Source organism: Cherax quadricarinatus, chromosome 58 (genome assembly GCF_038502225.1).
Source record: "Cherax quadricarinatus isolate ZL_2023a chromosome 58, ASM3850222v1, whole genome shotgun sequence".
Taxonomy (NCBI): Eukaryota; Metazoa; Arthropoda; class Malacostraca; order Decapoda; family Parastacidae; genus Cherax; species Cherax quadricarinatus.
In genome coordinates, this window is record NC_091349.1 from 9,344,874 (window position 1) to 9,372,838 (window position 27,965).

Here is a 27,965-nt window from a genome sequence, read left to right on the forward strand (position 1 = left end):
CCACGAGTGGCTTCTTCAGTCCTAATACAGAGAAAACTAAGAAAACACACATATGTATAGTGGCGGGAGTCAGGTGAGGTGATGCGTGGGTAGAGGTGGTAGTAGTAGTAGTAGTAGTAGTAGTAGTAGTAGTAGTAGTAGTAGTAGTAGTAGTAGTAATAGTAGCAGTAGTAGTAATGGAACTAAGGAGGTGAGGTGAACATCAAAATGGTATACAATACCGACAGGTTGTTAGGTAAGACACATATGCAACAGTTAGACAACTTTATTCCGAAACGTTTCGCCTACACAGTAGGCTTCTTCAGTCGAATACAGAAAGTAGGCAGGAACAGTAGAGATGTGAAGACGATGTAATCAGTCCATCACCCTTAAAGTCGTAGAATTTGAGGTTGTCAGTCCCTCGGCCTGGAGAAGTTCAGTTCCATAGTCAGGAGAGATAGTTCCTGACTATGGAACTGAACTTCTCCAGGCCGAGGGACTGACAACCTCAAATTCTACGACTTTAAGGGTGATGGACTGATTACATCGTCTTCACATCTCTACTGTTCCTGCCTACTTTCTGTATTCGACTGAAGAAGCCTACTGTGTAGGCGAAACGTTTCGGAATAAAGTTGTCTAACTGTTGCATATGTGTCTTACCTAATAAGGAGGTGAGGTAAGAGAGGGACCTGCTGGCATCAAGTAACACCAGTTCCCAGGATGGGTAATATCCTCGTATTCGCTGCCTGGATGAGGTAGAGTGCGGTCGTGCTTTGCACCCCTCTACTGTTTTCCCAGACGAGCTACTCAGTCAACAACATGGCGCCAGGTGTGCACAGAAGGGTGAATACTGTGGGCATTGAGCTTATTAGTGGGGCTTTAACGCCTACGTCAGTTGATGTGTTATTGCCCAAAATTGTGAGAGAGACATACGACATCAGAGACGAGGATTTGTATGGAGTAGCACTGAACGGTGTGTATAGAATATTCGTGAAGGTGCTAACTGCTCAAGTATACGAGGCGTTGGTGGATCGTTATCAAGATGTCAGCATTAACGTAACACCGGCAGTGAGGGTCAAGTTGACGGATGTATCACGACATTATTCGTGGGTTAAGCTCCGAAACGTGCCTTTTGAGGCTGATGAAGTGGATATACGCAATGTTTTCGAACGTTATGGCACTGTACATCTGGCCCAACCTGGTAAATGGGTAAAAGGAGCTTACACAGGTTATCCTGAGGGTTCTTTCAATCTCAAGATGACGCTTAGGCATCCTATACCCTCGTATGTATATCTCGAGGAGTTTAGAACCCAGGTAATGGTAGCGTATGCTGGGCAGAGGCGTACATGCCGACTGTGTGGCGAATTTGACCATATGGCGGCAGACTGTGGCAAGCGGAATATGGCTCCTGGGCCGGCAAGGGGCGCAGCACCTGTCCATGAGAAACCGATGCCTGAGGAAGAACGGAGGCAAGGAGGAGGGCGTGGTCGCTTGTGGAGTGAAGAGGTGAACATTTAAATGGTATAAAATACCGACAGATTGTTAGGTAAGACACATATGCAACAGTTAGGTATCTTTATTTCGAAACGTTTCGCCTACACAGTAGGCTTCTTCAGTCGAGTACAGAAAAGTTGATAGAAGCTTCTATCAACTTTTCTGTACTCGACTGAAGAAGCCTACTGTGTAGGCGAAACGTTTCGAAATAAAGATACCTAACTGTTGCATATGTGTCTTACCTAACAATCTGTCGGTATTTTATACCATTTAAATGTTCATTCTGTCAGACACTGCAACACAAGGGTATCTTGGTACAGATGGCTCCTCCTGTGGAATCAGAAGAAGTGGAGATCCATGAATCACCTGGCCCATCAACAGTACAGCTGCCAAGTGAAGAGGTGCAGGTGGGCGCAGAAGTGAAAGCTATTGAGGAGGAGTTGGAGACGGTGATACAGGCTATGTTAGAGTCTACGGAGGTGGAGAGTCACAGTGAGCAGGAACCTGGGATCAGGGCAGAAGGTGTGTGCGGGAGGGGGGAGGATCAGGTGGCACCTGTGATGGACAGTGTAAGTGCCATGGAAGGACATGGAGGCGGATTAAGGGTGGTAGAGGTGGAAGTCCATTGTGCTGGCTCCCAGGACTCAGATATGGAAACTGAAGGAGCTACAAGGAAAAGGGCAGCAGCGTCAGATTCGGACGATGTTCTGACGCCGGCGCAAAGGCCAGGAAAAAAGACATGGGGTTATGGTGCTCAGAGTGACTCTACGAGAGGGCCACAACAGAAGGGGGGGGGGATGGTTGGGAAGGAGGGTGGAGTATGTGGCAAAGGCAAAGCCCAGGGAAATGGTTTGAAAGGGAAGAGTCATGACATGAGGCGGGGAGGGAAACTTTAAGCCGGCCTCAGGTGTGTAACAATAAATATTAATGGTCTGTGTGATGGTGTTAAACGTGAGTGCTTCAGGATGTTTTTGAATAGGTACAAGATTGACGTAGCTTTTGTGCAGGAGCACAATTTTAAGCTTGGTCGTGAATTAGACGTGCCTGGGTATCAGGCTTATGTGTTGCCGTCTGAGCGCTTAAAAGGAGGAGTGGGTGTGTTGATCAGGGAGGCGAGCCCGTTTTCATTGCACAGGAAAGAGGGGAGGGGAGGGGGGAGAGTATTACGTGTGGAAGGATGGTGGATGGGAGAGAGAGTGGCGTTTGTGTGTGTGTATGCCCCAGCAGAAAGTGACGTGAAAGTGAAGATGGATTTTGTGCGGGAGGAGCTCGTGTACTACCTACGCACGTTACCGTCGGTGGCGATTGTGGGAGGGGGATTGGAATTGTGTAGTTAAGAGGGCAGACGTGGAACCCAGAGGAGTGGGATATTTTTCCTCAGTCTTGGGAGGCCTGCTTAGAGACCTTCAGTTACGTGATGCTTTCGGGGGAGGTCTGTGGGAGGTGGAACATACGTTTATAAGAATGGGATATGTGGCTCGTTTGGACAGGTTATATTTATCTCAGAGGGTTTTGGTAGAGTCTTTTAAAACTATTGAGATGGTGTCTTCTGATCATAGGGCAGTATTAGTGGAGGTGGGGTGGGATGCTTTGGCTCGTAGGCAGGGAAGTTATTGGAAACTGAACACGATGGTTTTGAGGGATAGGGAGGGATTGGAAGGTTTTGCAGTATTTTGGGAACAGCTCTGGGCAGACAGAAGGACTGAGGAGGATGTGGTAGGATGGTGGGATAGTGTGGCTAAAGTAAGAATACGTCAGTTTTATGTGAGGGAGGGTAAACGCATAAATCAATTGCGGTATGGTTTGTCAAATTATTTAGAATCTAGATTACGGGATTGTTACAAGGGGGGAGCTGTGGCCGGGGTGTACCCAGTGGAGGATATACACATGTTGAAGGGCAGGATAAGGGATTTACAAGAAGAACGTTTTGCAGCGGTACGTATACAGGCTGGGTTGGACGAAGTACTATGGGGCGACAAGCCATCGGCTTGTGTGCTGCGAGGACAGAAGGTACGACAGCGAACGACTACAATACCGGGATTGCAAGTCATTTCTTTGGTGGGGGGGTTTAGAGAGGGACAGGTATTACGGGAAACCACGGGGATGAGTGCATATGCAGATAGATGGTTTGAGGAATGTGGGAAAAGTAGTGGGGTAGATGGAGAGGTTCTTGGGCAGGTATGTGAGTATGTGCCATGCAAACTGGGGAGTGATCGGGAGGCACTGGGTGGGGTCATTGAGGAGGAGGAAATATGGAGAGCCCTTATGGACATGAGGAAGGGAAAGGCACCCGGGATCGATGGTTTACCAAGCGAATTTTATGTACAGCACTGGGATCTGCTTAGGGGTTTCCTAGTAGAGTTAATGAATACCATGAAGGAAGGAGGTAAGATGGGAGAATCACAGGCAACGGCGGTGGTGGTGTTGGTCCCGAAGGGTAAACAGCAGAGTACCCTTCGGGATTACCGAGCCATTTCGTTGTTTTGTGCTGATTATAAATTGTTCACGAAAATTCTTGGGAATCGGCTTAAATGTGTTGTGGGGAGGGTCGTGTTTGAGTCTCAGTTTGGGTTGCCTGGTAGGTCAATGGGCGAGGGCCACGGGATCATAAAGGGGTTCCTGGAGGACATGGAAAGGGGAAGAGGGGCGTTGGTGGCGTTGGATTGGCAAGGGGCTTATGACAGGGTGGAAAGAAAGGCTTTGAGGGATATTCTCCTACGACAGGGGTTTGGCAAAGAAATAGTGGGGTGGGTGGATACGTTGTATTCAAACGCGAAGGTAAGGGTGCAAATCAATGGGTGTGTGGGGGAGGGAGTCACCATGGAGCGAGGTCTTCGGCAGGGATGTCCATTATCACAACTTTTGTTTGCATGTGTTCAGGATCCCTTTTATAGGATGGTGGAGGATCGTCTAAGGACAGGGGATGGGGATGGTGAGCAGAAGCCTTGGCCTGGTTTGGTGGGCTATGTTGATGATACAACTATTTTGGTGAGTGAGGAGACACGGTTAGGACTTTTGGAGGAAGTTGTACACAATTTTGGGAGAGCTACTGGGATGAAGGTAAATCTGGAAAAGTCAATGATAATGGGGTTGGGAGAGTGGGCAGGGAGATTAGATTGGGGATGTGATGTTGTGCAGCGGAGAACCAGGAGTATGAAAATCTGTGGTGTCGTTTATGAGGCTGACCTGAGTGCTGCAAGGATTAGCAATTCGAATAGGATGGTGGAACAGGTGCAGCGACGTTTGGGAATGCTGCGACCGCACCATTTAACCCTTAGGCAACGTGCAATCGTCATCAATATATTACTATATAGTAAAGTCTGGTTTGTTTCGGCAGTGATGCCATTAACAGGAACAGCGATCACGAGTATTCTTAGAATGGTGTTCAAATTTTTGTGGGGCTCAGGGTGCAACTGGTTGAGAAGGGAGGTAGTGACATTGCCGGTATGTAGGGGAGGGTTAGGTTTGTTGGACTTAAGAAAGCGCGTGAAATGTGTTTTTATTAAGAGGGAAGTGATAAGTGCAGGTGGATGGAGGGGGGGGCAGCTAGATAAGGTACATGCTCACCTGAGGAAATGGTATGGAGGGGCGGAAATGAAGGAATGTGAAACAGTGCTACGTGCTTTAGTGTTAGCCAGGGAACCGGGAAAAGTAAAGGTGGGAACTTTATGTAAATTGTTAGAGAGAAATGTAGTGGCGCCGGTTGAAGGGATCTACCCCATGTATGCATGGGATGTAATATGGCGAAGATTTAGTAAATTAAGGATACGACCTAGGCCACGTGAGGTTATGTATCGTTTCCTGCATGGGATTTTGCCATCGGGAGCGATGCTCCGAGATAGGAGGGTTATCGAGGGTGGGGGGTGTGGCAGATGCAGTGGGGAAGAGACTGCATATCATGTTGTCTATTTTTGTGAAGGTTTGGAGTGCATCAGGGTATGGATGAATAAGGTTGTGGTGAGGGTGGGGGGTCAAGGTGTGTCGGTATTGCGAGCGTTGAGTCTTGATATGAGTGGTGTGGATGAGGGTGTGGTAAGGGGTTTAACATATGTAATCGTGGACTACATATATGTTTTGTGGGGTATGAGGGGGAAGGAGGGTGGGGATGTGCTGAGAAGGACTTTGGCGGCGACGTTTTATCGAACCTTGTGCCGCAATAGAGACATTTTTGGGAAAAGGTGGGATGAGGTTTTTTCCGAGGGTTATAGAGGCCTAACAATAGGGAATTTATTGGCGTTATAAGGGGTTTTAACTGCCGGGGTGAGTAGGGTGGTAAAAGGGAGGGGGGGGTTCAGGGGTATTCAACGGGCTCACCTCCTTGGGTGCGCAATGCTGGGTGATTGGGTGTGATTGGAGGTACTCGTGTGGGTCTAGATGAGAGGTTGTGAAAGATTAGTTTAGCTTAGTTCCCTTGATGGGGAAGGTGTAAATGGCAGTTTAAATATATAAATAAATATAATATGTATATTTTCCTTAAAAAAAAAAAAAAAAAAAAAAAAAAAAAAAAATATCCTCTTGCTTAGTAATTTTGAAATACTGTAACTACCGGATTTTTGCTTTATAGTGTTACTGACAGAAATTAGTGCAGCTTCAATGCATTTTCTCCGTCTTAAGTCGTCTTCTTTAATAACTAGTTTAGCTTCATTGAATTTCATGAGGTGTCCAACATCGTCTCTATGTTGAACACATGCGTTTTTGCGGTCATCATTTCTGCAAGCATTTTTGTGTTCTGCTATCCTAATGTCCAGAGTTCTGGCTGTTTCCCCTACATATACTTTGTCACACCCCCCACATGGTATAGTGTAGATTCCTGCACTTGTGCCAGAATCATGCTTGGGTTTTTGTATCAGGTTCCTAATAGTAGTTGAAGAGCTGGTAGATATTTTAGCCAGTTTTCTGTCTAACATTTTTGAAACATTAGTGGCAACGTTGCTGACCGGTAAAACGATGTAACTTGGAGGCTTTTCTTCAATCTGATAGGTGTTGGTCTTGCTGAGGATACGTGTTGCACGTTTCCTGCAGTCACGTATGAAGTGTAGGGGAAAGTGTAGTGAACTAAAAGAGTTGGTGATGTATGTACATTCTTCTTCGAGGAACTGCGGACTGGAAATTCTGTAGGCTCTCAGAAAGAAGCCAATAACTACCCCTCTTTTAGTTCTTGTGTCATGGTGAGAGAAGAAATGTAGAAGATCATTCTTGTAGGTAGGCTTCCGGTAGACTTTAAAAGAAAGTTTGTTTTCCCCTGTGCGTAAGAGAACGTCGAGAAAAGGTAACTGGTTGTCCTTCTCCTCCTCTAGAGTAAATTTAATAGTAGGTTCCAGAGTGTTGATGGTGTTGAGGATGCCCTGTACGTCAAGATTTTTGGGTACAATGACCAAAATATCATCTACGTACCGCATCCAAGTAACTGAACGAGGGATGTTATTGAGGATCCTTCTTGATTCCAGGTCCTCCATATATAAATTGGCAAGAACTGCACTAAGGGGGGATCCCATGGCTAGTCCGAAGAGTTGTTTGTACTTCTTGTCCTCGAACCTAAAACAGTTATAACGAACACAAAGTTCGACAAGGCTCACAAAATCTTGGCGGGGTACAGGTAACTCTGTATCATCTTTAATCACCCTGCGAAGAAGATCAATGGCTTGATCAACTGGGACATTGGTGAATAAGGCAGTCACGTCAAAACTTGCAAGCTTCTTATCACTCATGTCGAGATCCCTGATACGGTTAAGGAGGTCACCCGAATGCTTTAGATGAGCCTGACTGATTGTACCCAGGAGCTTTGACAAATATTTCGCCAAAACTCCTGCTAGACTGTGAGGGGCGCTGCCGATACCAGATGTAATGGGTCTCATAGGCACATTTGGTTTGTGGGTCTTTGGTAAACCATAAAGTCTAGCTGACTTGGGGTTGGTAGGGATGAGGCGCAAGAGCTTTTTACCTTCTTCTGATTTCCTGAGTATACTGCAGGTCTTACTGAGAAAAGAATCTGTTTCTTTCCTCCATGCATGTTCGGGGATGGAAACGTATGTGTTGGCGTCGTTCAATAAATCTTGCATCTTACTAACGTAGTCTGTACTGTTGAGGATGACCACTCCTCCTCCTTTGTCCGCTGTGGTGATGAGAATATCATTATTGGTAGCTAAGTGTTTGAGTGCCTGGATGTAGCGACGAGGAATGACTGGACGACTAGGTTCAGAAACTGCAGCTGCAATAAGTCCTTGTATGAAACCTTTGTTAAACTCAGAGTCACCGAAGAAATGGTTTTTGATCACTGTGTCTAACTCGCATTTAGGCTTCCGTATGCCAGTAGCAAACTTGAGACCTAAGCTGAGTGCTTCGGATTCTGTATCACTGAGAACATAAGAAGAAAGGTTATTGATGATGTCAGCTCTACCAATATCTTTCCATTTGCTGTGTTGACAGAGAGAGGAAAGTTTTCTTGAGAGCCGTAGTTTCTGCTGTAGGTTGGCGGTTATAACTGTTTTAGGTTCGAGGACAAGAAGTACAAACAACTCTTCGGACTAGCCATGGGATCCCCCCTTAGTGCAGTTCTTGCCAATTTATATATGGAGGACCTGGAATCAAGAAGGATCCTCAATAACATCCCTCGTTCAGTTACTTGGATGCGGTACGTAGATGATATTTTGGTCATTGTACCCAAAAATCTTGACGTACAGGGCATCCTCAACACCATCAACACTCTGGAACCTACTATTAAATTTACTCTAGAGGAGGAGAAGGACAACCAGTTACCTTTTCTCGACGTTCTCTTACGCACAGGGGAAAACAAACTTTCTTTTAAAGTCTACCGGAAGCCTACCTACAAGAATGATCTTCTACATTTCTTCTCTCACCATGACACAAGAACTAAAAGAGGGGTAGTTATTGGCTTCTTTCTGAGAGCCTACAGAATTTCCAGTCCGCAGTTCCTCGAAGAAGAATGTACATACATCACCAACTCTTTTAGTTCACTACACTTTCCCCTACACTTCATACGTGACTGCAGGAAACGTGCAACACGTATCCTCAGCAAGACCAACACCTATCAGATTGAAGAAAAGCCTCCAAGTTACATCGTTTTACCGGTCAGCAACGTTGCCACTAATGTTTCAAAAATGTTAGACAGAAAACTGGCTAAAATATCTACCAGCTCTTCAACTACTATTAGGAACCTGATACAAAAACCCAAGCATGATTCTGGCACAAGTGCAGGAATCTACACTATACCATGTGGGGGGTGTGACAAAGTATATGTAGGGGAAACAGCCAGAACTCTGGACATTAGGATAGCAGAACACAAAAATGCTTGCAGAAATGATGACCGCAAAAACGCATGTGTTCAACATAGAGACGATGTTGGACACCTCATGAAATTCAATGAAGCTAAACTAGTTATTAAAGAAGACGACTTAAGACGGAGAAAATGCATTGAAGCTGCACTAATTTCTGTCAGTAACACTATAAAGCAAAAATCCGGTAGTTACAGTATGTCAAAATTACTAAGCAAGAGGATATTACCCATCCTGGGAACTGGTGTTACTTGATGCCAGCAGGTCCCTCTCATACCTCACCTCCTTAGTTCCATTACTACTACTACTACTACTACTACCACCTCTACCCACGCATCACCTCACCTGACTCCCGCCACTATATATATGTGTGTTTTCTTAGTTTTCTCTGTATTAGGACTGAAGAAGCCACTCGTGGCGAAACGTTTCCTTTAATAAATGTCCTGAACTGTACATAAGTGTCTTTTTCCACATCTTGTCGGTATCACCATACCATTTCCTCAGACTATGTGATGGCAGGGTTTACTGTTTTCAGGAGGATTCTTGCTAAGACTTCGGAGATGGTGAAGCTGCCGTTGTTTTGTTTAATTGTATTCTAAACAGCGATCAGTGCTGATTCGAGGCACTTGCGTCGGGTATTAAGTCTGAAGTAACATGGCATTTATTGTGGCAACGTTTCGCTCTCCAGGGGCTTGATAAAGCTTCTGGAGAGCGAAACGTTGCCACAATAAATGTCACATTAGTTGCACTTGTGTCCTTTTACTTTACATATTGTCGGTAATTCTACCAACTTTATTACAATTTAGAAGTTTCAGAGGAACTGGGTGCTAGCGACCACAAATCAATTACATTTAGCATTGAATGGAAGTATGATAGTAGGGATAACTCAGTAACAGTCCCAGATTTTCGCTTAGCAGATTACGATGGGCTTAGAGAACACTTATCATCTGTTGACTGGGGTAACGAAGAGAGCTATCAATATGACAGTTTTCTGAACACAATACATGCTGCTCAGAGAACGTTTATCCCTTACAAAGAAATTAGATCAAATAGAAATGACCGAAAATGGATGAATAATAGGCTCAAATATCTACTAGGGCATAAGAAAGGAATTTATAGGCGTATCAAAAGAGGCGAGGGTCATCTTATGAATCAGAATATTGACATTAAGAGGGACATTAAAAAGGGGATAAGAAAAGCTAAAAGGGACTATGAAATTAAAGTTGCTAGGGGTTCTAAAACTAACCCAAAAAGTTTTTTCCAGGTATATAGAACAAAAGTTAGAGATAAGATAGGTCCCCTTAAAAATAACTATGGGCATCTTACTGAAAAAGAGAATGAAATGTGCTCGATTTTAAATAATTATTTTCTCTCGGTTTTTACACAGGAAGACACTAATAATATTCCGGTAATTAATTTTTATAGTGGGCCAGAAGAAGATAAATTATGTAACGTCACAGTCACTAGTGAAATGGTTGACGATTGAGACACTTATGCAGCATATGGGAATCTTTATTCAGGAAACGTTTCGCCACACAGTGGCTTCATCAGTCCAATACAAAGAGGAAGGCGTAAGGAGAGGAGGAGTATGAGGTAATCAGTCCCTCAGCCTGGAGTCGACGTGTTAAGTCCATCAATCTTGTAGAATGTACAGCATTGGGCCGTAGACGTGGCTTATATACTGAAGTGAGGTGAGGTGAAGCAGGCGGAGGCGGGGTCATAGTGGTACCATCCACTAGTCGAAGTAGGTCTTCGTCCAAAGGTTGAACAAGTGTTGAAGAATTCTTTGTAACAAGATCCCATGATGCTGCAGTGTCTGACAGTTGTGATGAATGGTTTGAAAAACCGACAAGTTGAAGATTGAGACACTTATGCAGCATATGGGAATCTTTATTCAGGAAACGTTTCGCCACACAGTGGCTTCATCAGTCCAATACAAAGAGGAAGGCGTAAGGAGAGGAGTAGTATGAGGTAATCAGTCCCTCAGCCTGGAGTCGACGTGTTAAGTCCAGCAATCTTGTAGAATGTACAGCATTGGGCCGTAGACGTGGCTTATATACTGAAGTGAGGTGAGGTGAAGCAGGCGGAGGCGGGGTCATAGTGGTACCATCCACTAGTCGAAGTAGGTCTTCGTCCAAAGGTTGAACAAGTGTTGAAGAATTCTTTGTAACAAGATCCCATGATGCTGCAGTGTCTGACAGTTGTGATGAATGGTTTGAAAAACCGACAAGTTGAAGATTGAGACACTTATGCAGCATATGGGAATCTTTATTCAGGAAACGTTTCGCCACACAGTGGCTTCATCAGTCCAACACAAAGAGGAAGGCGTAAGGAGAGGAGGAGAATGAGGTAATCAGTCCCTCAACCTGGAGTCGATGTGTTCAGTCCATCAATCTTGTAGAATGTACAGCATAGGGCCGTAGACGACATCTACCTAAAGTTACTCAAGAAATAACTCCCGTACCCCTTAACACCAATCAAACCCAGCCCCTCCTTCTCATATATTTGTCCAGTCTCTTCTTAAAGCTACCCAAGGTCCTAGCCTCTATCACCCCACTGGGAAGACTGTTCCACGCATCTACAACTCTGTTAGAAAACCAGTACTTACCTATGTCCTTTCTAAATCTAAATTTATCCAACTTAAATCCATTATTCCTTGTTCTTACCTGGTTCGACACCCTCAGTACTTTATTAATGTCTCCCTTGTTTATGCCCGTCATCCACTTATACACTTCAATGATATCTCCCCTCATTCTACGCCTCTCCAGAGGGTGGAGATTTAAGGCTTTAAGTCTATCTTCATACGGGAGGTTCCTTACACAGTAAATCATTTTAGTCATTCTTCTCTGTATGTTCTCTAATGAGTCTATGTCCATCCTGTAGTAAGGGGACCAAAACTGAGCAGCATAATCTAAATGAGGCCTCACTAGTGATGTATAGAGCTGTAAAATAACTTTTGGACTTCTGTTACTTATACTTCTTGAGATAAATCCAAGTAATCTGTTGGCCTTGTTGCGCACACTAAGGCACTGTTGTCTTGGCTTTAGATTTCTGCTTACCATGACTCCCAAGTCTTTTTCACATTCTGTATGACCAAGCTCTACTTCACCTAGATTATAGCTTCGAGGGTTATTTTCATTACCAAGGGCAAGTACCTTACACTTGATAAATTAGACACATGTGCAACTCTTGGGTATCTTTATTGAGGAGTTGCACATGTGTCTAATTTATCAACATGTCGGTTCTCTGAACCATTCATCTACAAACCTTACACTTATCCACATTAAACTTCATCTGCCATTTTTCAGACCAAGACATTAATTTGTTCAAATCGTCCTGGAGTTCATTGTTATCCTCCTCAGAGTGAATTATACGGCCTATCTTTGTATCATCAGCAAACTTACTCATGTCACTATTAATCCCTTCATCAAGGTCATTAATGTAAATTAAAACTTTTACCAGGTCAACCGAAACCAGCACGCCTGTATGGCCTTCCTAAGACACAAACCTGGCATCCCACTACGGCCTATCACTTCGGGCATAGGGAGTGCACCACACAGACTAGCCGGCCACCTTGCCAAATACCTTTCAGCGCTTCTGGGCACTATCAGTCAAGCCCACCTCAAACACTCAGGTGACCTTCTCTCCCGAATTTCCAACCTGAATGTCAAAAACAAAAGCATGGCTTCCTTCGATGTCACAGCCCTCTTTACCAACGTTCCTACTGACGCTGCAATCAACATTCTGAGACAGAGGCTCACTGAAAACCACGACCTCCCTTTACCTCTTCTAGATTTCATCAATCTAGTGGAACTGTGTGTTAATTTCAACTTCTTCAAGTATCAGGACAACTGTTACAAACAATGCTTTGGGATGGCAATGGGCAGCCCGCTCAGTGCTGTGCTTGCCAACCTCTTCATGGAAAACTTGGAGACAGAGAAATTCAGCACCCTTATTCCCAACACCGTTACCTGGCTAAGATACGTTGATGATATATTGGTTTTCTATCCGAGACGTCTCAATATCCAGGCCCTTCTCAACAAGATCAATGCAGTTGAACCATCAATAAAGTTTACACTTGAACTCGAAAATGATGGCAAACTTCCTTTCCTCGACGTTCTACTGTGCAGATCTCCAGACAGTGACAAACTTCTCTTCAAAGTGTATAGAAAACCTACCAACAAGGACGATCTAATACACTTTTATTCACACCAAGATACCCGCACTAAGAGAGGAGTCCTCATTGGCTTCTTCTTGAGAGCTCTTCGCATCTCCAGCCCTTGTTTTCTAGAAGAAGAATGCACTTACATAACACAAGCCTTTACCCGTCTTCAGTTCCCATCTTTCTTCATCCGAGATTGCAGACTCAAGGCACAAGCTATCCTCAACAAACCGCCCATGGAACAGCCCCCTAAACAGTTCATAGTACTCCCATGTGGCGATGTTGCCACGAATACTCGCCGGGCACTTGCTATGAGTAACATCAATGTTTCCACCATAAACACATCCTCTATCAAAGACCTCACTACTAAACGCAGCCCCACACCTCTAACTTCTACAGCAGGCGTCTACACTATCCCCTGTGGGTTCTGTCCCAAGAAATATGTAGGCGAGACAGGCAGAGATCTTGCAGTCCGCCTGAATGAGCATCGAAATGCCTCTAACAGAGACGATGTAAGGTACGCCTGTGTCCTCCACAGAGACTCCACGGGGCATTTGATGAACTGGAACGAGGCACAACTCGTTCTCACCGAACCAGACCTCAGACGCCGACGGTGCCTAGAAGCCTCACTAATCACCGTCACCGACACTATAGAACGCAACACTGGAAACTACAAAATTTCAAAAACATTGGCATACATGATACTTAAGCAGCACCAACCCAACAACACAGGAGTCACATGATTTCATCGTCTACCCCTCCTCATCATAGGCAGAGGTTGTTTTGATAAGGACCTGCCTCGCATGGGCCAGTAGGCCTTCTACAGTGTTCCTCCATTCTTATGTTCTTATGACATTCCTCAGGTCACGTGCGTCACATCTCACTCTCCGCCTATATATATAATGTCTTTCTACCTCTGTATGTTAGAAGTGATCAAGGTCCCAGGACCGAAACGTTTTCTAATAAATATGTTATAGTGTTTGCTTACGTGTCTTTCTAAACCAACTTGTCGGTATTTATTACCAAGGTTTATACCAAATTATGAACAGGAGAGGGCCTAAAACTGATCCTTGTGGAACGCCACTAGTGACTAATCCCCATTCAGATTTCACTCCATTAATGGTAACTCTCTGCTTTCTATTGGTAAGCCATGCCTCAATCCATGCTAGAACTTTACCTCCTATACCATGAGCTGCCACTTTTCTTAAGAGTCTCTTGTGAGGTACTCTGTCGAAGGCTTTACTAAAATCCAAATAAACAATATCATATTCCTTATCACTGTCAACTGCCTCAAATGTTCTATTGAAGAACGTCAGTAAGTTTGTCAGGCAGGAACGACCTCTCGTGAATCCATGCTGAGATTCATTTATCAAGTTATGCTCTTCAAGGTGACTTCTGATAATGTCAGCTATAATTGATTCTAATAACTTGCCCACTATAGATGTCAGGCTTATTGGATGGTAATTTGAAGGAGTGGACTTATTCCCTGATTTGAATACAGGAACCACATTAGCCATCTTCCACAACTCTGGCACAACACTGGTAAGGATGGACGCATTGAATACACTCGTTAATGGCTGACTAAGCTCCATCTTGCATTCCTTAAGTACCCTTGAAAACAACTCATGAACATCAAAATGGTATACAATACCGACAGGTTGTTAGGTAAGACACATATGCAACAGTTAGTTCCTGACTATGGAACTGAACTTCTCCAGGCCGAGGGACTGACAACCTCAAATTCTACGACTTTAAGGGTGATGGACTGATTACATCGTCTTCACATCTCTACTGTTCCTGCCTACTTTCTGTATTCGACTGAAGAAGCCTACTGTGTAGGCGAAACGTTTCGGAATAAAGTTGTCTAACTGTTGCATATGTGTCTTACCTAACAAAACAACTCATCGGGTCCCGGGGACTTATTTTGTTTCAGTTTGTCTATCTGTTTAATAACCATGTCCCTCGTGACAGTAATATTAGTTAACTTAAATTCATCAGGAACTAAATAACTGTTAATTACTGGAATCTCATTTACATCTTCCTGTGTAAAAACTGACAAAAATTAGTCATTAAATAAGGAACACATTTCCAGTTCATTATCCGTCAGCTGTCCATTCCCAGATTTCGGAGGTCCTACTTTTTCCTTCACCTTCGTCCTATACACTTGAAATAACTCCTTTGGATTAGTCTTTGATTCATTAGCAACTCTAATTTCATAGTCACGTTTAGCCTTTCTAATCGCCTTTTTTTACTTCTCTTTTAAGCTGAACATATTGGTCAGTAAGGTTAACCTCTCCTCTTCTGATGCGCCTATAAATTCCCCTTTTCTCCCCTAATAGATGCTTTAGCCTCCTGTTAACCCATTTGGGATCGTTATTATTAGACCTAATTTCTCTCTGGGGAATGTATATACTCTGGGCACTGTGTACATTATTAAGAAAACAATCATAAAAGCAGATCCCTTCATATTCATAAGTATGATTATCGTCAATAAAATCATTAGCTAGATAACCCCAATCAAGATTAGACAGATGTTCCCTAAGTCCATTATAATCGGCAGAACGAAAATCATGGATTTTTACTGTATTATCATTATTCTTGCATTCCCAATTAATGCTAAAAGTGATGGACTTGTGATCACTTGCGCCAAGCTCTTCAGTGATCTCCAGATTATTCACGAGTGTTTCCTTATTTGACAAGACTAGGTCTAGCAAATTATTACCCCTGGTAGGCTCAGTTACGCTCTGTTTCAGAAAACAGTCCTGAACTGTTTCCATAAAGTCACTGGACTCTAGATTACCTGTCAAAGAATCCCAGTCAATTTGACTAAAGTTAAAGTCCCCGACTATGACTATCTTACTGTGTCCAGAAGCCCTAACAATTTCGTCCCAAAGAAGTCTCCCTCTGCCTGTCTCGCCTACAAAAGCATGGCTTCCTTCGATGTCACAGCCCTCTTTACCAACGTTCCTACTGACGCTGCAATCAACATTCTGAGACAGAGGCTCACTGAAAACCACGACCTTCCTTTACCTCTTCTAGATTTCATCAATCTAGTGGAACTTTGTGTTAATTTCAACTTCTTCAAGTATCAGGACAACTGTTACAAACAATGCTTTGGGATGGCAATGGGCAGCCCGCTCAGTGCTGTGCTTGCCAACCTCTTCATGGAAAACCTGGAGACAGAGAAATTCAGCACCCTCATTCCCAACACCGTTACCTGGCTAAGATACGTTGATGATATATTGGTTTTCTATCCGAGACGTCTCAATATCCAGGCCCTTTTCAACAAGATCAATGCAGTTGAACCATCAATAAAGTTAAAGTTTACACTTGAACTCGAAAATGATGGCAAACTTCCTTTCCTCGACGTTCTACTGTGCAGATCTCCCGACAGTGACAAACTTCTCTTCAAAGTGTATAGTAGGCTTCTTCAGTCGAGTACAGAAAAGTTGATAGAAGCAGAAGATACTTGAAGACGATGTAATCAGTCCATCACCCTTAAAGTTTTGAGGTGGTCAGTCCCTCAGTCTGGAGAAGAGCATTGTTCCGTTGTCTGAAACAATATGAAGTTGAAGTGACAGGATGGAGCCTTTATATAGTGCCAGGAGGTGAGACGTAGGTTGCTTTGAGAGGTAAGGAAAAGGCAGGTCCCTCTCAAACCCAGCCGTTCTCACTAGTAGAGGTCGAAGTTGATGGTCTGTACCAAGATACCCTTGTGTTGCAGTGTCTGACAGAATGAACATTAAAATGGTATAAAATACCGACAGATTGTTAGGTAAGACACATATGCAACAGTTAGGTATCTTTATTTCGAAACGTTTCGCCTACACAGTAGGCTTCTTCAGTCGAGTACAGAAAAGTTGAAAGAAGCAGAAGATACTTGAAGACGATGTAATCAGTCCATCACCCTTAAAGTTTTGAGGTGGTCAGTCCCTCAGTCTATCAACTTTTCTGTACTCGACTGAAGAAGCCTACTGTGTAGGCGAAACGTTTCGAAATAAAGATACCTAACTGTTGCATATGTGTCTTACCTAACAATCTGTCGGTATTTTATACCATTTTAATGTTCATTCTGTCAGACACTGCAACACAAGGGTATCTTGGTACAGACCATCAACTTCGACCTCTACTAGTGAGAACGGCTGGGTTTGAGAGGGACCTGCCCTCCCAAAGCAACCTACGTCTCACCTCCTGGCACTATATAAAGGCTCCATCCTGTCACTTCAACTGTGAGAAGCGATCAAGCGACTTAGCTCGAGTGGTGACGTGTGCTTACCTAACACATCGACGATCTCGCCTCTCTCGAAATTATCCCGTATTGAGTAGTGCTTTGAGTAGTGCTTGCTGGACCTTCGTCTTCCTCTCCACCATCAGGATTGGTGCGTCGGTGGTTGCCGACCGAAGGGCAGGAAGCCTCTTGCTGCCTGAATTCTCTTCGCCTGTTGACTGCACGCCATACAGCCAGTCTCGCCACCACTCAGGATATACAGTGCTCCATCAAGCTACAGTTCACCTCCTCAGTGTCCTGCGCCAGGCAAGTACGTGTGTCTACTTACACGTACTTGCCTAGCTGAGTACTCTCACTTTTTGGCCGATTGTCACCTCCAATTACATCTTTTCGTAATTAGACGATGCCTTCGTTGCCTTCCACCTCCCACCCCCCTTCCACTCTCCCCCAACCTCCCACACCTGCCTCTGCTTCTACTAAATCCAATTCCTTCTCGCTAAATCTCAAATTCTCTAATCCTGATGCCAGTATCTGTCCGGAAAATTTGTTATATCAGATCACTGGTGCACCTCAACTTAAAGTCTTCAAAACCAACTCAGGCTTCAAACTCCTTCTTGACAAACATTCCTACGAAGCGTACACCTCAAGCGATACCAGACAAAAACTTCTCAACGCAGGCTTCACCATTATTTGGACTCCTGAGCACCGTGCCAAAAGCACAGTCATTGCTAAACACGTAGACTACTCTCTCCTGACAGCCTATGACACAGACAAAGAAGACTTAATAAAAGACATCAGTAATAAGAACAAAGTCTCTGTTGACGATATTTACAGACCAGAAAACTCTACCATTCTCAAAATACGCTGTTCTACTCCTGCTGACGCCTCTACACTCTTCAGTCAAGGAATCTTTGCCAAGACCATCCGCATTCCTCCAAACGCTCTCTTCACTCCGAACTTCCACCCAATCACACAATGTCTTAAATGCTACAAATTCGGCCACGACAAAAACACATGCACATCTACACAAGTCTGCTCCAGATGTTCAGCAACTGGCCACTTCTGGAATACTTGCAACCTCCCTCTTAAATGTTCTAACTGCGGCGGGTCACACACTGCAGTTGCAAATTCCTGCCCTTCTAGAAAGCACATTCTCTCCTCCCTCAGAGCAAACCAACCTCCCTCCCTCCCCAACCCCTTCCCTGCTCCTCCCTCCCCTTCCTTACCTCCCTCCCCTTCCACACCTCCCTCCCCTACCCCCAATGCCTGGGCCTCCCCACGCACTTGGTCTACCTCTTCTACTCTACACACATCAAACACCAACACACAGACTACAAGCACTTCTCCTTCTACACCCACACTAGATTACAAAACTAACTGTCAACTTGCCACTGCTGCCCACTCTGCGATGGTAATCTCACAAGCTTACCAATCAGACTACTCACATGTCCTTAACCTAATCTTGTCTGCTAACAATCTTCCCTCTTTAATTATCCCTCCTTCCTGCTTCTCTTCCAAGCCTCCTACAACCTCTCACTCCTTCCTCTCTCCCACCCCCCCACTTCCTACTCCCACCAGCTCTCCTCCTCCACTACCTCTCTTCACTACTTCTACACCTCCCACCAACACCCCTACTGCTACGACCACCCCTCCCCCCACTTCCTTACCCACTTCATCCCCTTCCAAACCTTCCACTTCCTCACAGCTTACCAAAACTTCCACTTCCTCTGCATCCACCTTCGCCCACTCCACCACAACCAAAACCTCATCCAGGTCCAACTCCACCTCCTCCAGACAAAATCCACTCAAACCTAAACCTACCCCAACTTCTAACGGACAGACCAAAGAACATAAAAACAGATCCATCTCTTCCTCCCCCTCCAGGAAACGGGTCCGTAGCACCTACAAACACACATCCACTGATGGCACCACTATCACGGGCTTTAATCCAAACTCCTCCCCCGACATTAACTTTGCTAAGACGAAACCATTAAATCACGTTTAAGGCGATTCAGTTCAACGTACGTTCTTACTTTACAATTAGACACCTACTGGCCGAGCTCCTTGAAGCAGAGAGGCCAGATATTGTTTTGCTAAACAGTACCTGCCTCAAAGCCCCTCAATGTATCCGCCATTATGGTTATACTGCACTACAGTCCCCCTATGATCCCCACGATGGGGTTGCCATCCTTGTCAATTCCAACATAAAACATGAATTTCTCCCAATCCCTTTTATTCACCAACACTGTCTTGCGGTCAGAATACACACCCACCTTGGCCCCTTTATCTTTTTCACCACCTATGCTCGCCCAAACACTACTCTCAACATACACGACCTCTCCTTAGTCTTCAACTACACCAACACACCAACTTACCTACTAGCTGACATGAATGCCAAACACACTGCCTTTCATCACACCAGTAACAACCAACTTGGTCACCAATTACTCAACTTCACAAACCATAAACACCTAATTCATCTTGGCCCAGACTTCAATACCTTCTTCAACCACACGGGCCAAGGCAAACCAGACATCATTCTGGCAAACCGAGCCAGCTCTCTATTTCAACATTACATCTCACCTGGCCCTATTACAGGCTCTGATCACATCCCAGTCATCTTACACATCTCCTCCAACCCTATCCTCATTCCAACCACACCTTCATTCTCCTACAAGAACGCTGACTGGGATGCTTTCAAACAACACATAGACAATATTAACCTCACCTATGACTACAACAACAAACCTATCTCTGACATCGATACTCAACTTGATCTCATCCAGGACACCATTACACAAGCAGCCAACATCGCAATACCAAAGAAAACTCACACCACTCGTTATTCCTTCAAACCGTCACTCAGAACAAGAAGACTAATTATCTGCTACCACAACCGCTTCCTCTACAACACACATAGATTTAATCAAGTCCGATTAGATCTCACTTACCTTAGAAACAACATTTTACACAGCCTAGACCAAGACCACAACAATCACTGGTCACGACTAATACAACAAGCGGACAGGCAGCGTGTTAAAAACACTAAAGCCTTCTGGAACTTTATCAAAAAAATCAGAGGCACTACTCCCACCAACAAATTCAAACACATCACCCACAACAACACACACATCTCAGACCCACAGGCTGCTACCAACATCTTCAAACACATCTGGGAGAACATCTTCCACGCTCACCCACCTCACCCTAACGTTATTCAACACATTCAGAACATAGAACACTGGAACACTGCACACACACAAGAAACAACACCAGACAGCCACATACATCTAGACACTCTTACCTCCTCCCAAGAACTCGACACTCCTTTCACCAACACAGACATTAAAACTCTCCTCAGACACCTTCCTCCAAAGGCTCCTGGTGCCTCTGGCCTAAACCATATTATCCTGAAACACCTTCCTGACTCTATCATTACTGCCTACACAAACCTCCTCAATGCCTCCCTTGCCTCTGGATACTTCCCTTCCCTCTTCAAAGCTGCTACTGCTATCCTCCTTCCTAAACCCAATAAAGACCACTCTGACCCTAGAAACTATCGCCCTATCAGCCTCCTCGAAACTTTAGGAAAACTCTTTGAAAAACTCATTAATCATCGCCTTCGCAGATACCTGGAACATAATTCTCTACTTTCAGATGGCCAGTTTGGCTTCAGAACACACAGATCCACACAGGATGCCATTAACATCATTCTCAACTACATCCACATAAACACAAAACAAAGAAACAGGACAGCCCTGGTTGCAAAAGACGTTGAAAAAGCTTTTGACACTGTGTGGCACGAGGGGCTCAAGTACAAACTCTGCACTAACTTCAACCTGCCTCTCAATACTCGTAAACTCCTCTGCAACTTCCTAGACGGCCGTACCATGAGAATCAAATTCCAAGGCTGTTACTCTGACTACTTCACACTAAATGCTGGAGTACCCCAGGGATCTGTCCTTTCCCCTACCCTCTACATTTTATACACTAACGACATTCCAACACCTATATACCACAACTCCATCACACTAGCCTATGCAGACGACATTACACAACTTATCACTCATGCCAATATAGATACACTCACACACAAAACACAAAATGAGGTTGACAGGATAGCCATCTGGGAACAAAAATGGAGGATCAAAACCAATGCAGCAAAATCCAGCATTACGTATTTTAACTACAGGAAACGTGATCCTCCATTACCTGTCGAACTCAGAACAGCTGACACCCGCACTTACTTCCCTATCACACAATCTGTCACTGTCCTTGGCGTTAATCTTGACTACCTTCTTCGTTTACACGGACACATTCACTCAAGGCATGCAATTGCTAGTAAGGCCCTTGCGGGCCTCTACAAGCTGAAACATGCCTCTCAACGCACCAAACTACACCTCTACAAATCCCTAATACGTCCTCTGATAACTTACTCTCCTCTAGCCCTCTCTCTTGCAGCAAAAACAAACTTACTTAAACTGCAGCGTGTCCAGAACAAGGCGCTGCGCTGGGTGCTTGATGTCAGATGGGAGGACTTCGCCACAAGCGAGTCTCTCCATGCCCAGTTAGACGTCCCTGCGCTGAATCTGTACTGGAAGAGGCTCAGTGACAGACAGATAGACAAACTTGAGACACGACATGACTACTGGACCTCTCTCCTTGACGAAGACATTCGCAGACCCACAAACCAACACAACCTTTTCTACTCCTTGCATGATCCTGCTCCTAACCCTACTTACAAATAACCTTGGATCCGCTGACAGGTACCTTCTAAGACAGGTACCATTCTCTGACCCACGTTCGCCTTAGCTTTTTTGGGTTAAGACATGACTCAGTTCTGCACTCCTCTCTAGCTCTAAACGTCGCAAGTCCCTTACTCCCAGCTCACCCCACCGGAGTCCCAACAGAAGAACCGGAATTTCTCTTTTCAATATCTGTCCCACGATCGCCTTTGCTGCTGGGTTAAGCCCTGGCTCTATTTCTACGACTAAGAACACTCCTCTCCAGCACTATTCTTCGTCTGTCCCGTCTTCCCCGCTCATCCCATTTGGGATCTTACCTGAACTTTCGTTCGTTCGTTCGTTCACTTCAACTTCATATTGTTTCAGACAACGGAACAATGCTCTTCTCCAGACTGAGGGACTGACCACCTCAAAACTTTAAGGGTGATGGACTGATTACATCGTCTTCAAGTATCTTCTGCTTCTATCAACTTTTCTGTACTCGACTGAAGAAGCCTACTGTGTAGGCGAAACGTTTCGAAATAAAGATACCTAACTGTTGCATATGTGTCTTACCTAACAATCTGTCGGTATTTTATACCATTTTAATGTTCAAAGTGTATAGAAAACCTACCAACAAGGACGATCTTATACACTTATATTCACACCAAGACACCCGCACTAAGAGAGGAGTCCTCATTGGCTTCTTCTTGAGAGCTCTTCGCATCTCCAGCCCTTGTTTTCTAGAAGAAGAATGCACTTACATAACACAAGCCTTTACACCTCTTCAGTTCCCATCTTTCTTCATCCGAGATTGCAGACTCAAGGCACAAGCTATCCTCAACAAACCGCCCATGGAACAGCCCCTTAAACAGTTCATAGTACTCCCATGTGGCGATGTTGCCACGAATACTCGCAGGACACTTGCTATGAGTAACATCAACGTTTCCACCATAAACACATCATCTATCAAAGACCTCACTACGAAACGCAGCCCCACACCTCTAACTTCTATAGCAGGCGTCTACGCTATCCCCTGTGGGTTCTGTCCCAAGAAATATGTAGGCGAGACAGGCAGAGATCTTGCAGTCCGCCTGAATGAGCATCGAAATGCCTCTAACAGAGACGATGTAAGGTACGCATGTGTCCTCCACAGAGATTCCACGGGGCATTTGATGAACTGGAATGAGGCACAACTCGTTCTCACCGAACCAGACCTCAGACGCCGACAGTGCCTAGAAGCCTCACTAATCGCCGTCACCGACACTATAGAACGCAACACTGGAAACTACAAAATTTCAAAAACATTGGCATACATGATACTTAAGCAGCACCAACCCAACAACACAAGTCACGTGATTTCATCGTCTACCCGTCCTCATCATAGGCAGAGCTTGTTTTTGATAAGGACCTGCCTCGCATGGGCCAGAAGGCCTTCTACAGTGTTCCTCCATTCTTATGTTCTTATGACATTCCTCAGGTCACGTGCGTCACACCTCACTCTCCGCCTATATATAATGTCTTTCTACCTCTGTATGTTAGAAGTGATCAAGGTCCCAGGACCGAAACGTTTTCTAATAAATATGTTATAGTGTTTGCTTACGTGTCTTTCTAAATCAACAAGAATGAGCAAATACACCTCCATACAATTATTATTATCAAAAAGAAGCGCTAAGCCACAACGGCTATACAGCACCTCCATACAAGGCAAACGAGCACCATGAGGTCAGTCTCGGAGAAAGACATGTCACACATAAGGTCACTGCGAGAGCAGGTCACACACGAAGTCAATTTGCGAGTTCAAGTCTAATGAAGTATTTGTGGGAGCAAGGGAAGGGGTAAAGTAACCAGGTTTATTATATGAAGTGTGGGCAATAGGTCCAGCCAACATGTACATTTCATTATTTTGTTCAATGGTTATGGTGAAATGGATTATTGATCAACCTCACGATGACCACATGCACAAATTTTACCAAATATTTTTGTTAGAGGGTTTGGGTTTGAGAAAGATCTGCTCACTATGCGTCAGCAGGCCTTTTTCAGTGTTCCTTCATTTTTATGTTCTTACCACGTACACAGATTTTACCCAAGTACGTGAGAATCAATATTTCACCATTTGCACTTGAGCATAGAGATATACACTGCACGACAGACAAACAACCCGCACATTGGAGACATACTTATGACGGGATTTCGGCCCGATTTCACATCCGATTTTGGCGGATTTCTAAACCGTTTACATGTTACTTGTAAGAGTAACAAGTAAGGTGATCTAAAGTGAACAAAAGGTAAAATAAGTTTTATTCTTATATGTACAGGTTATTCGTGCATTGTTCCTGTTACGGCGACGTGCCTTTTCATTCTTTAAAATTACATTTTTGTTAGGGAAAGGGGAGACGTAATGGGCTAGGAACAGACTTTGTGAGAGGAACGTGCGTGAGGAGGGGAGAATAAGAACCAGTACGTTTTGGGGGCTCTCGTGATTTTAAGTTGTAAATACAGCACACCATGCCTTGGTCTAGCCAGACAGGATGGGGTATAAGGTGCATAATAAAAGATATTAAACTAAAGTTAAAAGAAACAATGTTGGTAAGATACAGACCTCCTGTCGTTAATGATATAACAACAGCAGAGTTATCAGAATAACATAGTGACTGGAAAGATAATTATTGCTTGCCCACGTTCCGATGTTTGCTTCATAGCCAATCCTGGCGAAACTCTTCCCCAATCAAATATAACACATCACGGTGATAATACATTCGCCAGGGAAGAAGCCCTGACACTGGCTCTTATCAGAGAGCGATTGTCACCGACTCCTGAGGAATTTGAACCAGCGAAGAACCATCTACGACCCACTGGGGAATGGGGGGATGGGGTGGAGAGCAGCCCTATGGCCGGGGCTGGGAGGGGAATCCCTACGGAGGAAGGGTAGCCTTACAAGGGCAAGCTTATTTCACAGGCACTATGCCTCTTCTTTCCTTGGATCAAACCTGATTACCTCCAATTCCCCGGGTGCTTCATAGCCCCCAAGTATTTTACATTTCCTCAAAAATACAATGATAAAATCTTGTAATAATAATAATAATAATAATAATAATAATAATAATAATAATAATAATAATAATAATTTTCACTTCAGTGAAATTTCACTGTCAGTTTTTAGAGTGTACACACCTGAGGTGCTGTGTAGGAACACCTAAAGCGAATTCCCTTGTTACAAACACACCATAACATTCAGTAGGTTTGGGAAATGTCAATTTTCAGCACAAAATGTATAACATCTCACAAACTGTTGCTCTGTCAGATGCCTCGTGTGATCAGTGGCCAAACTCTCAAGTTGAGACGTAAAATACAGCTTGTGACTCCCTCATACATAATGGCCAGTGATGACAATACAGGATTTGCCCGTCAGCATGACGGAGAATCTGGTCGAGTCAGGAAGGGATGCCAAGAATAAATTTGGTAATAATGGTAAAATTACCGACAAAATGTTCGCTCCTGGAGAGCGAAACGTTGCCTAACTACCTGGAGAGTGTGCCGTGGGGGAGGGGGGGGGGGTCAACGCCCCCGCGGTTAATTAAGTCCTTGAACAGTTCTCCAAAATTAACAAAGATGCTGCCGAGACTCGAACTCGGATTGTTGGATTCAGAGCCCGAAGTGCTAACTATTACACCATAGGACAGATATATAATGTCACATTAGTTGCATCTCTGTCCATTCACCTACCAAGAATAAATGTCTTAAGAGAGAGCAACGTATTTAATTGAACGAGGTTGTAATAACTGCTACAGCTGCTGGAAAATCTAAAAAATTATATAACGAACAAATCGTTGAAGATGAGACACCTCAAGTACAGCTCTAGCTCCTGTAGCTACATACGAATAATTAAAAATATTTAACTACAAATTGGTTATTAGAAATGGGTGATTACCAAAAGGTAATTGCGTGACTACCAACTCTCTATATAAAGATACATAGCATTAAAAATTAACAATGGATAAAACAGGTTCATAAAGTATATAGGCAATTTTTATAAGTAGCAGTTTTGGATATGTAGCCATCTTGGATAAGTAGTAATTTTGGATACGTAGCCATTATGGACAACTAGCAATTTTGGGTATTATTATGGAGGAGCACTAAACCTGTAGGGATTATACAGTGCCTCTGGGGGTGGGATGGAAGGTATTCAGGCTTAATTCAGGGAACTGGAGCATAGATCCAATTCCATAGATCAAGAGTCCCTCACCAGAATAGGAACCTTCCTTGAGGGGCCTGGATAAGTAGCAGTTTTGGACAACTAGTAATTTTGGATACGTAGATTTAAAAGTGTCAAGCGAAGATACAACAGGGACTCTTGATCCAAGGAATTGGACCTGTCCTCCCTTTCCTTGGCTCAAAACTGATTGCTTCCCATTCCCCCAGACACTGTATGACCCCCTCCAGTTTATCACTTCCCAATAATAATAATAATAATAATAATAATAATAATAATAATAATAATAATAATAATAATAATAATAATAATAATAATAATAATAATAGTAACAATGTTAATATTATAGAGTTTAACTGCTCGGCAAAGTTCAATCATTAATAATAAATTGAAATGTATATTATCAAGTGAGATTTTCAATAGTTTCATTTTGTGCAAATTGTACCTCCCCCCCCCCCCAAAAAAAAAAAAAAAAAAAAATAAATGTTAGGTTCGGTTTGATTTGGTTAGGTTACGTTACATTTGGCAATATCAAGTTACGCTAGATTGGGTTACACTGGATTGGGTTGGATTTTATTAGGTTGGGTCGGGTTTGGGATGGGTTTGAGTTGGTTTAGGTTAGGTTAGGTTAGGTTTCGTTAGGTTGGGCATTGTATAGCTAGATTATGTTAGGAGAGGAACCTCAGGAAGACGTTTCGGTCTGTACCGGACCATTGAAAAATCTGAGTCTTGACAATGATCCAGAATGGATCGAAAAGTGTTGTAAGTGTCCTCTCCTAACTGCAGGTTATTAGTGACTTCTGTCAGGTTAGGTTAGAATAGGCTACGATAGGTTAGGTTAAGTAGTGAGAAAGGCACAATGCAATGAAACCTTCATTACACAATTCTTCAGATTTACCACAGATGGATCAACACCACAGGTGGAACAACACCACAGGTGCAACAACACCACAGGTGGAACAACTCCACAGGTGGAACAACACCACAGGTGGAACAACACCACAGGTGGAACAACACCACAGGTGGAACAACACCACAGGTGGAACAACACCACAGGTGGAACAACACCACAGTTGGAACAACACCACAGGTGCAACACCACAGGTGCAACAACACCACAGGTGCAACAACACCACATGTGCAACAACACCACAGTTGGAACAACACCACAGGTGGAACAACACCACAGGTGGAACAACACCACAGGTGGAACAGCACCACAGGTGGAACAACACCACAGGTGAGTGAACACCACAGATGGGTCAACACAGGTGGGTCAACACCACAGGTGGAACAACACCACAGGTGGAACAACACCACAGGTGGAACAACACCACAGGTGGAACAACACCACAGGTGGAACAACACCACAGTTGGAACAACACCACAGGTGCAACACCACAGGTGCAACAACACCACAGGTGCAACAACACCACATGTGCAACAACACCACAGTTGGAACAACACCACAGGTGGAACAACACCACAGGTGGAACAACACCACAGGTGGAACAGCACCACAGGTGGAACACCACAGGTGCAACAACACCACAGGTGCAACAACACCACATGTGCAACAACACCACAGGTGAGTGAACACCACAGATGGGTCAACACAGGTGGGTCAACACCACAGGTGGAACAACACCACAGGTGGAACAACACCACAGGTGGAACACCACAGGTGGAACAACACCAAAGGTGGAACAACACCACAAGTGGGTCAACACCATAGGTGGAACAACACCACAGGTGGGTCAACACCACAGTTGGAACAACACCACAGGTGGAACACCACAGGTGGAACAGCACCACAGGTGCAACACCACAGGTGGAACAACACCACAGGTGCAACAACACCACAGGTGGAACA

At 44.3% G+C, this 27,965-nt stretch overlaps 2 protein-coding genes across 2 annotated transcripts in view; both read right to left on the reverse strand.

Annotated features, from left to right (window-relative positions):
- Positions 1-21,732, reverse strand: part of LOC128698084 (carboxylic ester hydrolase) — a 55,122-nt gene extending 33,390 nt beyond the window's left edge. The window contains exon 1 of the mRNA XM_070097595.1: positions 21,632-21,732. Coding sequence (XP_069953696.1) covers positions 21,632-21,717 — 86 coding nt within the window. The 5' untranslated portion in view covers positions 21,718-21,732. The remainder of the gene's footprint in view (positions 1-21,631) is intronic.
- LOC128697980 (carboxylic ester hydrolase) overlaps positions 1-25,182 on the reverse strand; it is a 132,776-nt gene extending 107,594 nt beyond the window's left edge. The window contains exon 1 of the mRNA XM_070097593.1: positions 25,054-25,182. The gene's annotated coding sequence lies outside the window, so the exon portion shown is untranslated. The remainder of the gene's footprint in view (positions 1-25,053) is intronic.
- Between the last annotated feature and the right edge of the window lie 2,783 nt (positions 25,183-27,965).